Source organism: Mastacembelus armatus, unplaced genomic scaffold (assembly GCF_900324485.2).
Source record: "Mastacembelus armatus unplaced genomic scaffold, fMasArm1.2, whole genome shotgun sequence".
NCBI lineage: Eukaryota > Metazoa > Chordata > Actinopteri > Synbranchiformes > Mastacembelidae > Mastacembelus > Mastacembelus armatus.
In genome coordinates, this window is record NW_022872941.1 from 399,888 (window position 1) to 413,629 (window position 13,742).

The 13,742-nt window shown below is 39.8% G+C and overlaps 1 protein-coding gene across 3 annotated transcripts; it reads left to right on the forward strand.

Annotated features, from left to right (window-relative positions):
• Positions 1–3,930: 3,930 nt before the first annotated feature.
• Positions 3,931–13,212, forward strand: gtf2h2 (general transcription factor IIH, polypeptide 2). Of its 3 annotated transcripts, none has more exons than XM_026311502.1 (15): positions 3,931–3,997; positions 4,497–4,557; positions 4,646–4,723; positions 7,282–7,318; positions 7,548–7,634; positions 7,730–7,780; positions 8,813–8,867; positions 9,962–10,067; positions 10,150–10,240; positions 10,435–10,630; positions 11,474–11,537; positions 11,647–11,750; positions 11,971–12,073; positions 12,155–12,194; positions 12,812–13,212. In XM_026311502.1, exons 2-15 carry the CDS (start codon positions 4,502–4,504, stop codon positions 12,920–12,922), a joined length of 1,179 nt encoding a protein of 392 aa, XP_026167287.1. In that variant the 5' UTR covers positions 3,931–3,997; positions 4,497–4,501; the 3' UTR covers positions 12,923–13,212. The 3 variants fall into 3 exon arrangements, with proteins under 3 accessions (XP_026167287.1, XP_026167278.1, XP_026167296.1); XM_026311493.1 differs by lacking the exon at positions 3,931–3,997 and adding an exon at positions 4,004–4,173; XM_026311511.1 differs by lacking the exons at positions 3,931–3,997; positions 4,497–4,557 and having other exon boundaries at positions 7,512–7,634.
• The last annotated feature ends 530 nt before the right edge of the window (positions 13,213–13,742 follow it).

Genomic DNA, 13,742 nt, shown 5'->3' on the forward strand with positions numbered 1-13,742 from the left:
ACTTCTCTCCGGGCACCAGTGATTAAACCTGAGCTGATTCATCACACTTGTGGTTGTTTCTGAGAATTCGCAACTCTCAAAGAAATTTCCACGACATTCTGTTCCATTTGGGTGTGTCATTTATTGGAATTAGTTTAAGTCCTTATTTCTGTTTTTAAAATAAAATGAATAAGTCCTGCCACTTGTCAGTATATTTAATTTCAGTGGTTTTGCATTAATGGAATTCATTATGTTCATATTGATGAGGGTATACTCTGTACTCTCCCTCGTGGAGAGAGGCAGTTATATTCCTTATTCCAAGGAGGTATAAAAACATAAGAATGTGACAATTTGAGACATATGAGTGTATGGAATGCAGATATCAAACCAAATCTTACCCATGCATCTTAACCAATAAAGACATGCATAAGACAACATTAGAAGAACATCAATTCAATTCAATTTTATTTGTATAGCGCCAAATCACAATACAAATCATCTCAAGGCACTTTACAAAAACTAAAACTAAAAACCCAACAATTCCCTTATGAGCAAGCACTTGGCGACAGTGGAGAGGAAAAAACTCCCTTTAACGGAAGAAAAAACCTCCAGCAGAACCAGGCTCAGTTTGGGCGGCCAACTGCCTTGACCGGTTGGGATGAGTGGATAGAGCAGAGAGAAAAGAACAGCAACAATAAACAACAAATAGACACTGCAAGATGGTGGGGCCAGTAACTGCACATCAGCGATAAACAGCTCCAGGACCAGGGACACCTGCAGAAGGTACAGAGAGAACAGAGAGAGAGGAAGAGAGCACAAACTAGGGGAGAGAGAGAGCACAAGGTTAGTAACATTCAATGGTGGAATATACATGAGGTGGGAGAGAAGAGGGGGGAGCGGGGGGGGGGGGGGGGGTCCTGGAGCGATAAACAGCTCCAGGACCAGGGACACCTGCAGAAGGTACAGAGAGAGAGAGAGAGAGAGGGAGGGAGAGAGCACAAACTAGGGGAGAGAGAGAGCACAAGGTTAGTAACATTCAATGGTGGAATATACATGAGGTGGGAGAGAAGAGGGGGGGGGGGGGGGGGGGTTAGGGTAGGGGAGCTCAGTGCACCGATGGTCCTCGGGCAGTCTAGGCCTATAGCAGCATAACTAACTAAGGGATGGTTCAGGGTTGCCTGAAGCCAGCCCTAACTATATGCTTTGTCAAAGAGGAAGGTTTTAAGTCTAGCCTTAAAAGTACAGAGAGTGTCTGCCTCCTGAACCCAGGCTGAGAGCTGGTTCCACAGGAGAGGAGCTTGATAGCTAAAGGCTCTGCCTCCCATTCTGCTTTTGAGAACTCTGGGAACCACAAGTAGGCCTGCACTCTGAGAGCGAAGTGGTCTATTGGGATAATATGGTACTATGAGGTCTTTAAGGTATGAAGGAGCTTGATTATGAAGGGATTTGTATGTGAGAAGAAGGATTTTAAATTCTATTCTATATTTTACAGGGAGCCAATGAAGAGAAGCCAATATAGGAGAAATATGATCTCTCTTGCTAGTTCCTGTCAGGACTCTGGCTGCGGCATTCTGGATTAATTGGAGGCTTTTTATTAAGATATTAGGACATCCAGATAGTAATGAGTTACAGTAATCTAGCCTTGAGGAAACAAATGCATGGACTAGTTTTTCTGCATCATTTTGAGACAGGATGTTCCTAATTTTGGAAATGTTGCGCAGGTGAAAGAATGCAGTTCTAGAAATTTGTTTTATGTGTGAGTTAAAGGACATGTCCTGGTCAAAAATAACTCCAAGGTTTTTTACAGTAGTGCTGGAGGCCAGGGCTATGCCATCTAGAGTAGCTATAATTTTAGAAAAGTTATTTCTGAGATTTTTAGGCCCAAATATAATGACTTCTGTTTTCTCCGAGTTTAAAAGTAAAAAGTTACTGGTCATCCAGGCCTTTATGTCAGTTAGACAGGCTTGAAGTCTGGTTAACTGGTTTGTGTTAACAGGTTTAATAGATAGATATAACTGAGTGTCATCCGCATAGCAGTGGTAATTAATAGAGTGCTTCCTAATGATATATCCTAAAGGAAGCATGTACAGGGTGAACAGAATCGGTCCTAGCACAGAACCTTGTGGAACTCCATAAGTAACTTTTGTTCATGTGGAAGGTTCATCATGGACATGAACAAACTAGAATCTGTCCGATAAATAGGATTGGAACCACTTTAACGCTGTTCCTCTGATACCAATCACATGCTCCAGTCTCTGTAATAAGATGTTGTGGTCAATGGTGTCGAATGCTGCACTAAGGTCTAGGAGGACAAGTATCGAAACAAGTCCATTATCTGAGGCTAAGAGAAGATCGTTGGTAACTTTCAACAGTGCTGTTTCTGTACTATGATGTGCTCTAAATCCTGATTGGAAATCTTCAAATAGTTCATTCCTGTGTAAGTGGTCTGATAGCTGCTTAGCAACAGCTTTTTCTAGGATTTTAGAAATAAATGGCAGGTTGGATATTGGATATTACATATAATACCTGAAATTGGGCCCTGATTAGCACAGATACCCAAAAAAAGCATTTGATGTTGTGAGGTGGGAAGGTTTAAGCCTATAAAGTCCTATGCAAATTTGGATTTCACAAGGACTTTATAGAAAATTTCAAACACTGTATGATACATCAGACTCAAAATATAAGAGGAATCTCAATTGCATATGAACAAAGTTAGCATCATTTAAAGATGATATTTTATTATGATTAGAACAACCAATGCAAACTTTACTGGAACTGTTTTGAAGAATATAGTTTAAGGTCAGTCTATAAAGTGTCTTTAAACCTTTAGCCAAACACAGATTTAAGGTGATGGAGCCACATTCTCTCTATAAACTACAGATTTAAGTCAGTCAAAATATTTTTTCTGCTTCTAGTGTCTCTTCCAAGCACTTCCAGTAAATGTGAAGAATTAAGAAGAAAATACTTAAACTAAACAAAACAAAACACAGTAATTTTTTCTCACCCGGCCCCTTATTAACAGTTGAGGCCTCCCCTATGCTGGTGCAATCTTACTCTAGCCAGGAATTTGGAGTTAGAACTGCCAATTATGTCGTCCCACTACAAAGGCTATACAATTTACAGAAATTGCCAAAAGAGTTAAGGTGGTATGCTCAAATTTGATAATATTTAATGAGAAGGAGTTACCAGTTACAGCAGTAGGCCTATTCTGATATGTAAGTTTTAGGACTGTAAGTAAGAAGGTATAATAAAAATTGTGTGGCAGCTGCTTATAATGCTGAATGTTATACAGAATGCAGAAGTTTTCACAACTACCAAATTGGAAGCAGCAATTTATATAAAAGACAGATATAGGAGAGGGAATATTGTTCTCCAAGTGGAGGAGAAATACAATTGCAAAATACAATGGACGACTTATTCAGAGAATTTTATAGAAAGAAGTAGGTTTGGTTTGATTCTTGATTATCATTATAAGGGTATACTTAACATTTACTGTACTCTTTTGCAGAAACGACAGAACTTCTGATTCTGATAAGTGATGGCAGAATGCCCAACAAAAGCATAATAAGGTCACAGAGACATCTAGTGGGCACAAACTGACCACTTCAATTAGTAAGTCAGTGAACTATATAAAAGTTAGACTATTCCTCCTTTGCCAGCTATGTAGCCTACATTGCGTTACGTTTTGGATTTTTACTTAATGGGCGTTGAAAAACGAGTATGACAAACTCTTATTTTGAAATCGAAAAATAAGATCAACGTCAGAGGAAAGCGTTCCAAACTGATGAACCCCAGAACCTAATGGTGATTAGCAGCCCTTTTTTGGCCACCTTTAAACTCCTTAAAATTCACCCTAAAATTCATTATCCAACTTGCCATACAAATTTATCATCGACTATGCAACAGTTATCGATGTTGCTGTTGTAGTCAATAACAGTAAGCTGGACCGGATGCTTTTGTATAGTGAGTCTGTTTCCTTCCGGAAGAAAATTTAGTTGCACCAGTTGTAACGTTGTAGGTATGACTGCTTTTATCTAATCAGTATACTTTGGTTGTAAGTTGTATCATAAACAGTATAACTAGATATTACCTAGCGAAATGATACGTAGCTTAACCTGGTTCTTCTAGTAGTTCAAGTACTAAAAAAACGCAGTAACGCTTCTTCACCGAAGAGAAGAAATTACTTTATTTAAGGTGTTATTTTATTTTATGGTTATTTGTTACACCAGCAAATCATTTAGCACGATAAGTATTTCCCGATTTATTCGTTAATTTTTTCTGTCTAGTGTTATAGTAATAATGTTGTTTATTTTCAAATAAGTCGGAATCATTGCCAGACTCCATTCAGAATACTTGGAATTGAATACGTTGCTTATATGTTTTTACTCCCTACTTAGTAGAACACAATCTGTATCTACTGATATTCAAAATTCGGCTGTAAACAATTCACGTCAGTTTTAGATGTAATGTATTAATTAAAATCTGAATTAGGTGTCTTCCCTATGCTTCCCTGTCAGACATAATGGACGAAGAGCCAGAGAGAGCCAAGCGCTGGGAAGGGGGCTATGAGAGGACATGGTAAGACTGTTAAGCTGTGGAGAAATTCATCTTGAGATATATGTTGTCATTTGAGTAATGATTATGGCATATATGTGTTCTCCTACAGGGAGGTACTGAAGGAGGATGAATCTGGCTCACTTAAAGCCACAGTGGAAGAGCTCCTGTTCCAGTCCAAAAGAAAAAGGTGTGTATACATGTGTTTTTTAAGATAAGTAAAGATTAACCTTTATTTGTCCATCAACAGGGATATTCACAATACTACAACAGCAAAAGGTACAACTCAAGATAAAAATAGCAGCATTAAAAACAGAAAAGTGCAGACAAGGTATGAACAATAAAAATATAAGAACAAAAAGTAAATCTAATATTGAATTCTGGTATATTGAATAGTTACAGTTTTTACAGTCTTAAGGTGTGTGAGGTTGACTAGGAGCACTACTGTTTGTACACTCTGGGGGCAGCAGGAAGGAAGCACCTGAGGTAGTGCTCCATCACACCTTTGGGGTAGAGCAGTCTCACCCCCAGAGCTGTCTGGCGCTGCAAGAGTCTCATGCATAGGGTGAGAGTCAGTGTCCAGCAGAGATGTCAGCTTGGCCAACATCCTCCTGTCTCCTGCATCAGGAGGCTGATGCATAACAGGTAAAAAGAAAAAGAAACAGACAAGTTAAATAAAATGTACTATATTCAGTGTATATACACTTTAATAAGTATAAACATTGTATCCAAATTGCGCATAGGAATTTTGTTACATTGCACATTCACATTTGAGGAATGATGAAACTATATTGCACATTTCTGATTTGTATGCTGAAACTATATTGGTCACTTACATTCGGTAAGCTGAATGTTTTCAGTTTTTCAGTCAGCATTTGTGTTTGTGAGTGGGAAGAGGGTGGGGGTGTTGAAATGGTGTTCAATGAAATCTTTACAGTCTAAACGAGCATTTCTACCCTTTTAAAGTCTGCAGGCCGAGGTCCTTCTGAATGGCTGAAAAGACTACTAAATAAATATGCTAGATAAGAATATTTACAGTACAACAATCAATTGTACAGTAATACACCCCATGCCTTTAAGTGAATAAGTCCTACTACCTCATACTCCTCAGGCACTAAACCAATGCCCATACTGTGGTACCATCTGAGTGTATGCCTCAAATTTCAGCAGCTGTCCCCTGAACATGTTAATAATTGTATCCACAGCTGGCACTGTGCTCAGAACTACCAAGGCCAACTTTGTGACCTTAAACTATTCTGTCCCAAATGCGGGAGCAAACACCTTGGTGTCCTCTCTGAAGTAAATCACATGAAGACACCCCCTGGTGTCTCTTACATTCCATTTGCAGTACTGAAGTACTCCTTAAATTTGTCAAAATGCTTCTCACATATAGAGGAAAAGAACTTGGAACATATGCAGTCCTGCATGTCTTAGACTTTATAGGGCAGCAGAATCACTGTCCTCTGAACCGCTTGATAAGAGGGTACCAGCCTCCAATTCTCGCAGGAAATTCCTAATCAATGAAGTCTTTACCTCTCCTCATCTAGGCTTGGCAGAATAGGCCTGTCCCACTCAGCTCATCCACTTTGTTTTAGCACCTGCAAGGCATTTCCCTTGTGCCTTTTGATTGAGTTCAGCCAGTCATACTCAATGGGTCTGATCACTCCCATTGAGTTGGTATTCTTTGGTGTTGGAGAAGGGCCAGCCATGGTACATCCGCAGCTTTTTCCTGTTATTACCCAAGATTCCCATCCAGCTGATCCTGACACTGTTAAACGCCATTTAAAGCTTATACCTAGAATGTGGTTGTTCTGCTACAAACCTCAATTAATATTGAGAAACTCTGGAAAATTGATCTCCTTCCTTACAAGAGTAGTTGCCTGTGTGCAGTTTGACTCCAGACCATATGGGTCACAGTAATTGGAAGTGGAGCCATGGATCTCCATTGTTACATTTAACGACAACCTCTATAATACAACGTTGATGGTTTGAATAGAGAAACTCATGACATAGTTAACAGAGAACTAAACATAACTGAGGTCTTACAGGTGATTCAAGAGCTATTGCAGTAGAAGACTCATCTGTGTCAGCTACATGAAGCATCTGATGAATTTTATCTCTAATAGTTGCGATTTTATTTGTAAAGAAACTCATAAATTCATCACTGCTGAGAGCTAAGGGAACACTGGGCTCAACAGAGCTGTGACTTTTTGTCAGCCTGGCTACAGTGCTGAAAAGAAACCTGGGTCTTCTATTAATTATGAATGGTGTGCTTTGGCATTATGGAGGACTTTTTAATATGCTATTAAACAGTTTTTACAGGCTACTTAAAATTCTTCAGAAACTGTAAATCACCAGTTCCATTCCAGCTTTCACAATGCCTGCTTTACGGTGCAGATTTGTGGATTGTACCATGGAGCTAGTCTCCTCTGATTCACTACCTTCTTTTTGAGAGGGGCCACTGTATCAAGTGTTAAACAGAGAAAGATCTATTCTCCTCTGGTGAAGTTAAAACTCAAACATAACATAATCTTTATTGTACCTTTGAAGCCATTAGGTAAATGCATTTTTGATTGCATGCTTCTCCTTCTAAGAATAATGTATGTACTACTTTATTGTTTTTGAAATTCTATTTTCTTGCTGGTTTGATATCAAAACTCTGCGCTGGTGATCTTGAAGAACAATAAGTTAATTCTTCAAAAGGTTTTTGTCACTCCTAGCTTACCTGTACTTGTGTTTACCTTGCAGGGTGATAGAGAGCCATGAACAAGTCAGACTTGGAATGGTGAGTAAGTTCTGCCTTCTTCCCTCAGAACCTTGCGCTTCAATCATTGTCTGTCTGGTTCTTAACCCCAAGGTCTCTAAGCACTTATGGCTCATTACATAATGTTCTTACACTTTTGTTAAACATTCTTTATGATATAATTTAACAGATTTATGTGAATATCATTGTCAACTTTAGAATGTGTCATTACCAGAAACTTGAAGATGTTAAAGGATTTCCTTTGGTCTAGATGCGTCACCTTTATGTGGTGATTGACTGTTCAAGAAGTATGGAAGACCAGGACTTGAAACCAAACCGCCTCACCTGTACCCTAAAGGTAAATTCTGTGACAGACCCATCACACTGTCATGTGGAGAGATGATTTATAAACCCATAAATCTGTAACTATCTCCTTACTTCTTCTCTCTCCAGCTGATGGAAGCTTATGTTGACGAGTATTTCGACCAAAACCCCATCAGTCAGGTAGGTTTATACAGTCAAGTGTATTGAGACTACACATTTAAATCTCTTCGGACCTTGTTTAAACACAGCAGGTTCAGATGAGTTTACTGGAGAGAAAGATATATTGTTATATAAAGTAGTGAGGGTAGAGTTTTACAACATCATTAATGTTCTTGTATCCACACATTGAATGTTCACATGAAACAAAAAAAAACCCACTATGAATGCAAACTGAGCTGAGATATATTATTTTTGTGACATGAAGTTATAATGTACAAATTATCATTACCTTCACTGCATTATTTTTAAGATAATGTAGAAGACGATCTTAACAGTGAACCAAACTATAGCGACCAACAACTTCAACCACATAGACAATAAAAGTAAGGTTCAAAAGCAATGACTCTAAAGTCAGACATTTGGGAACATTTTGGGGTTTTACTCACTAAGGAGAAACTACACTGACCAGCAAAACAATGAAGGTTGGACCAGATTTACTAAGACAGCACTGTAGCAGTCAGCTCCTTAATAAAAAAAACACCAACTCCTTTATTTAAAATTCTACACGTTTTAAAATTTTCATTTCTGTTTTTAATTCGGTTTTAGTCTACTGTTTAATACCTTATGATATTAATTTGATTTTCAAAATTTACAGTTGTACCTGAACAAATAATGCTATTTTTGTCCAACCAACCACATAGTGTATCTCAGTGTTTCAGGTGTTGCTTTTGGGATTAGAAATTTCATAACTGTGTAGCATGTTGTATAATATAAATGTAAAAAAAGGCTAACAACCCTCATTTTACAATAAATGGGATTCAAGCAGCTGGTGTCAGTTGGTTAGCTCTCCTAGAGTCAGATGCCTGCCCAAACTGAGCCAGGTCCTGCAGGAGGTCTTTTAATGAATTGAATTGAGTTATACATTAGCTAACCATACAGTTTGGTTTTTATGGGGTAAAGTATACATACTATAAAAAATAAACCAGAAGTGTTATTACTTCAACACAATGCCAGTTGCTGTGTGACCTAACAACATGTGTTATGTGTCTTCAGTTGGGCATTATCACAACAAAGAATAAGAGGGCTGAGAAGCTAACTGACCTGACAGGTGAGAATCACATAAACTGCTAGTTAGATTTGATCCCTCAGCATAGGGATCCTGTCCCTCTGTAATCTGTAAACCTTCCACTTACTATTGGTGCTCGCCTACAGTGGTGTGAAAAAGTGTTGGCCCCCTTCCTGATTTCTTATTTTTTTGCATGTTTGTCACACTTTAATGTTTCAGATCATCAAACAAATTTAAATACTCGTCAAAGATAACACAAGTAAACACATCATGCAGTTTTTACATGAAGGTTTTTATTATTAAGGGAAAACAAAATCCAAAACTACATGGCCCTGTGTGAAAAAGTGTTTGCCCCTCAAACCTAATAACTGGTTGGGCCACCCTTAGCAGCAACAATTGCAATCAAGCGTTTGTGATAACTTGCAGTGAGTCTGTTACAGCGCTGTGGAGGAATTTTGGCCCACTCATCTTTGCACAGTTGTTGTAGTACAGCCACATTGGAGGGTTTTTGAGCACGAACCACCTTTTTAAGGTCATGCCACAGCATCTCAATCGGATTCAGGTCACGACTTTGACTAGGCCACTCCAAAGTCTTCATTTTGTTTTTCTTCAACCATTCAGTGGTGGACTTGCTGGTGTGTTTTGGATCATTGTCCTGCTGCAGAACCCAAGTTTGCTTCAGCTTGAGGTCACGAACAGATGGCCGGACATTCTCCTTCAGGGTTTTTTGTTAAACAGCAGAATTCATGGTTCCATTTATTACAGCAAGTCTTTCAGGTCCTGAAGCAGCAAAACAGCCCCAGACCATCACACTACCACCACCATATTTTACTGTTGGTATGATGTTCTTTTTCTGAAATGCGGTGTTACTTTTCCGCCAGACGTAATGGGACACACACCTTCCAAAAAGATCAACTTTTGTCTCGTCAATCCACAGAGTATTTTCCCAAAAGTCTTGGGTATCATCAAGATGTTTTCTGGCAAAACTAAGACGAGCCTTTATGTTCTTTTTGCCATGTAGTTTTGGATTTTGTTTTCCCTTAATAATAAAACCTTCATTTATAAACTGCAGTCTCGGGTGTGTGATAATACCCTCTGCATCTTTAACATGCTGTGTAATGTTGTTTCGCCATCAGGAAATTCAAAGAAACACATTGCTGCTCTGAAGAAGGCTGTGGATACCGTTTGTGTAGGCGAGCCATCTCTGTACAACTCTCTCAGCCTGGCCATGCAGACTCTCAGGTATGTTCTGCAATGTTTTTGTGTTTTTACAGTCTTCTGTAAAAAGCTGACTGTCACTCAGCTGGTCTGTTTTTGTGTAAAGGCACATGCCCGGTCATACGAGCCGGGAGATCCTGATAATCCTCAGTAGCCTCACCACATGTGACCCAGCCAACATCTACGAACTGATCAAGGTGAAAGTGCACTTTAATCCTAAACAAAGAGGTGCACATTTGTCATTGTCTAGTTGGTTGGTAGTTTACTGTATATCTAGTGGTTATTTTCAACTTCATTTAAATGTGATTCTCATTCACTTTTCATGTTTTTGGTCTACATCTAATGTCCCAAAAGAACCTGTGACATGTTAACTGTGTTCCTTCTCTGTCAGACGCTAAAGTCTCTGAAGATGCGTGTGTCAGTTATCGGCCTGTCAGCAGAGGTCCGGGTGTGTACGGTGTTGACCAGGGAGACGGGTGGGCTGTACCACATTATTCTGGACGAGAGTCACTTCAAAGAGCTGCTCATGCTGCATGTTAAACCTCCTCCAGCAAGCTCCTCATCTGAATGCTCTTTAATACGCATGGGTAAGTATACAGATACAAAGTAAAATGATTTGCTTCACTGTCTTCCCACGATTTTGATATGCATAAAGCCAAATACTCCATGCAGAGTGCCTAGATAGACCTCTAAAAATACATACATTTGATTCCAGTACAGTGGCTCACAATGTGCTTTGTCATAACAGTATGTACACACAAGGGAAAAGAATAAAAACTGAAAAATAGTAAATATAAGCAGAAAGTCAGAAAGATAAATGCTAATGGAGATGAATAGCTGAGTGTTGTCTATTTACAATTGATTTGTAGTATTTGCGGTGACACCAGTATTGCACTGTTGGGGTGTATTTCCTAAGTTGATGCAGAAAGAACATCCTCTCCTGTGCCTTCTTGATGGTGGACTGATGTTGGGTATCCACTTCAGGTCCTGGGAGATTGTGGATCCCAGAAACTTGAAGGTCTCCACTGCTGATACAGTGCTGCTGAGTATGGTGAGGGGGTACTCCTCCTGAAGTACATTGCCTTCATTGCCTTTGTTTTAGGGGTGTTAATCTCCATGTTGTTGCAACCACACCACAGAACCACGTGTTCAACCCATCTGTAGGCAGACTCATCACCACCTTGGATGAGATTGATGTCATCTGCAAACTTTAAAAGAGTTTAAAAGTTGGGTGCCCTGAGATGCAGTCATCGGTGTACAGAGAAGAGCAGGGGGGAGAGCTCGCCATCCCTGGGGAGATCCTGTGCTGATTGACTGGATGCCTCCCCTGCTGTCTTCTGTCCAAAACCAAAACATTAATATTTCTGACTGAAAGCATTTACTTAATATTTGTCTGAGATCTACCTAAAGTGAATACTGTGTTTGCTCAGGTTTTCCTCAACATACCATTGCCTCTCTGACTGATCAGGATGCCAAGCCTTCCTTCAGCATGTCGTAAGTAGAAAACCCTGTAATTTAAACCCTGTGGCCAGGACTGTGAGCATCCACCATGTGGTAGAGTGAATTGTCTTTGTAATGTGCTGCTTTGGTGTGTATCCCCCAGTCATCTAGACAGCAGCAGTGGTCCAGGTCTGTCTCTTGGAGGGTACTTCTGTCCACAATGCCATGCCAAATACACAGAGCTTCCCGTGGAGTGTAAAGTTTGTGGTATGGACTGTGTGTGTGTGTGTGTGTGTGTTTTGTGTTTTACTTTGACATTAAACACAATTGGACAACGTTCTCCTACCCAACTGTTCATTTTGAACTGATGTCAGTGTGAATATTTTCACTTTTAGTAGCCTGTATTTCCATTGCATGTTTGGTGTTAATTTAATTTAAATTGGTATTAATAAAAGGTCTTAAAAACTCTTACATTTTTGTCTCCAAGGTTTAACGCTGGTGTCAGCCCCTCATCTTGCAAGATCCTTCCACCACCTCTTTCCCCTTCAAGCCTTTTCAGAGAGTCCTGTGGAGGAGCTCCAAGGAAACAGGTTGCTGTGATACACCCACATTTCTGTACTTCGACATGATGCTGTGCCATTGCTGCTAAATCTGGTGTGATTTGGTTTCAGGTTCTGTCAAGCATGTCAAGGGGAGTTCAAGGTTAAAAGTGTAAGTACAGTAGTTGAATGTATGTCTGCAGTGAATCTGCAAAGGCCTTTTAGGTAGAACAGTCTTACACTCCATTAGTTTTGCAAAACTGTGGTAAAAAAATTTCTGTAACTCTTATGGAACTTTGGTGTAATTAAGCACTAATTGCTGAAAAAAAACTAATTATAAAAACTGGCTTAGTTGTAATTTATTAAGATTGTAGAACTGTAATGTTCTAGTATAAATGTCACGTGGTTCAACGTTCTGTGAAATGCTATACTACGTGTTCAAGGTTTCTGTAGTTACTCATCGTTGGGGGATGTATTGTAATCATATGGGGTTTATATGACGGCATGTGATTAGATGAGAGTTAGGGGGCTGGGCCTGTGTTCGGGAAGTTTAAGAGAGGGAGTGCAGTGGACTGAGCGCGAGCTAAGTCACGGCTATTTCTTTTACTTTGCTGATTGCTTCAGCTGTATTGGCGTGGTTACGGCCAACAGTAACCAATTCAGTTCCTTAAATAAAGCGACCACTTGTTGGCAACCATCTCTCATATATTACCACCAGCCAGATGCTACAATATGATCTTCAGCCTCATTATTTATCTGCTTTTCTCTCCTCTTTCTCTGTGTTTGTAGGTCTTCACCTGCACATCATGCCACAGTGTGTTCTGTGTCAACTGTGATCTCTTCATCCATGATTCACTCAACTGCTGTCCCTGCTGTATTCACCGTCAAGGTGCCTCATGAGGTCGACAGGCTGTCAGACAGACTGAAGCAAATGTTTGTGGATTTGGGGCCTTTTCTGCCAGTGCTGACCTCTGAATGGACAGAACAGATGTACACAGAATGTCTTTTGGGCGTATTTAAAGGGTGTGGAAATACTAGATGATTTCAGCTGATCCATGTCTTTGAAAATGGAGGCAGTGTGCATAACTGCAGCTGAGGAATGAATGGTTTTTTGCAATTTCCATACATAGTTTTGTGATACAGTTCTGATTGTGGCATGACAATAAAGCATGAGTGTTTTAACCCCTAAGAAATGTGTTGTATAATTGTTTTAAGTCCCAACCAGTGTATTTGCTATAATATGGTAAGCCAGACCTCTCATAAAACGTCACTTCCGCACACGCCAAATTTACCAAAACGCCGCGTGTTACGCCGTGGATTATGACATGTGACGCAGCGGCGTAAAAAGCGGCGTTCTATTGTCTTTCGAGCGGCGATTTTTACGCCGCTTTCTACTACACAGGATGGTGTAAAAATCGTCGCTCTCATATTGGCCTAGGGCAAGCACACATGTAGTGTGAGCAGTACACTAGTGTGCCTGCTGGACAAATTGTACGACTGCATGACAAACAGGTCTGGACAGAGTGGAGGATAGTTCTTGTTGAAAGTGGTCTGTAGTTTGTTTTAAGGTGTCAGTTGTGACGTGAACCTGTCATACCCTTTAATATGAAATATGAATACTGTTCTTGCTGGTTCTGTGGCTCTTGACTGTGGACCTCAGGCGTAGACTTGTTGAGATGATGCTCAGTTGTTTGCATTTGATGTTGAAGCTTAATGGATG

Bases quoted from the DNA above. Each gene is read 5' to 3' on its own strand.
- gtf2h2 (XM_026311502.1), top strand. From the start codon at position 4,502: ATGGACGAAGAGCCAGAGAGAGCCAAGCGCTGGGAAGGGGGCTATGAG. The intron at 4,558-4,645 runs GTAAGACTGTTA...GTTCTCCTACAG, and splicing joins GGGGGCTATGAGAGGACATG to GGAGGTACTGAAGGAGGATG. The intron at 11,751-11,970 runs GTATGGACTGTG...TTTGTCTCCAAG, and splicing joins CGTGGAGTGTAAAGTTTGTG to GTTTAACGCTGGTGTCAGCC.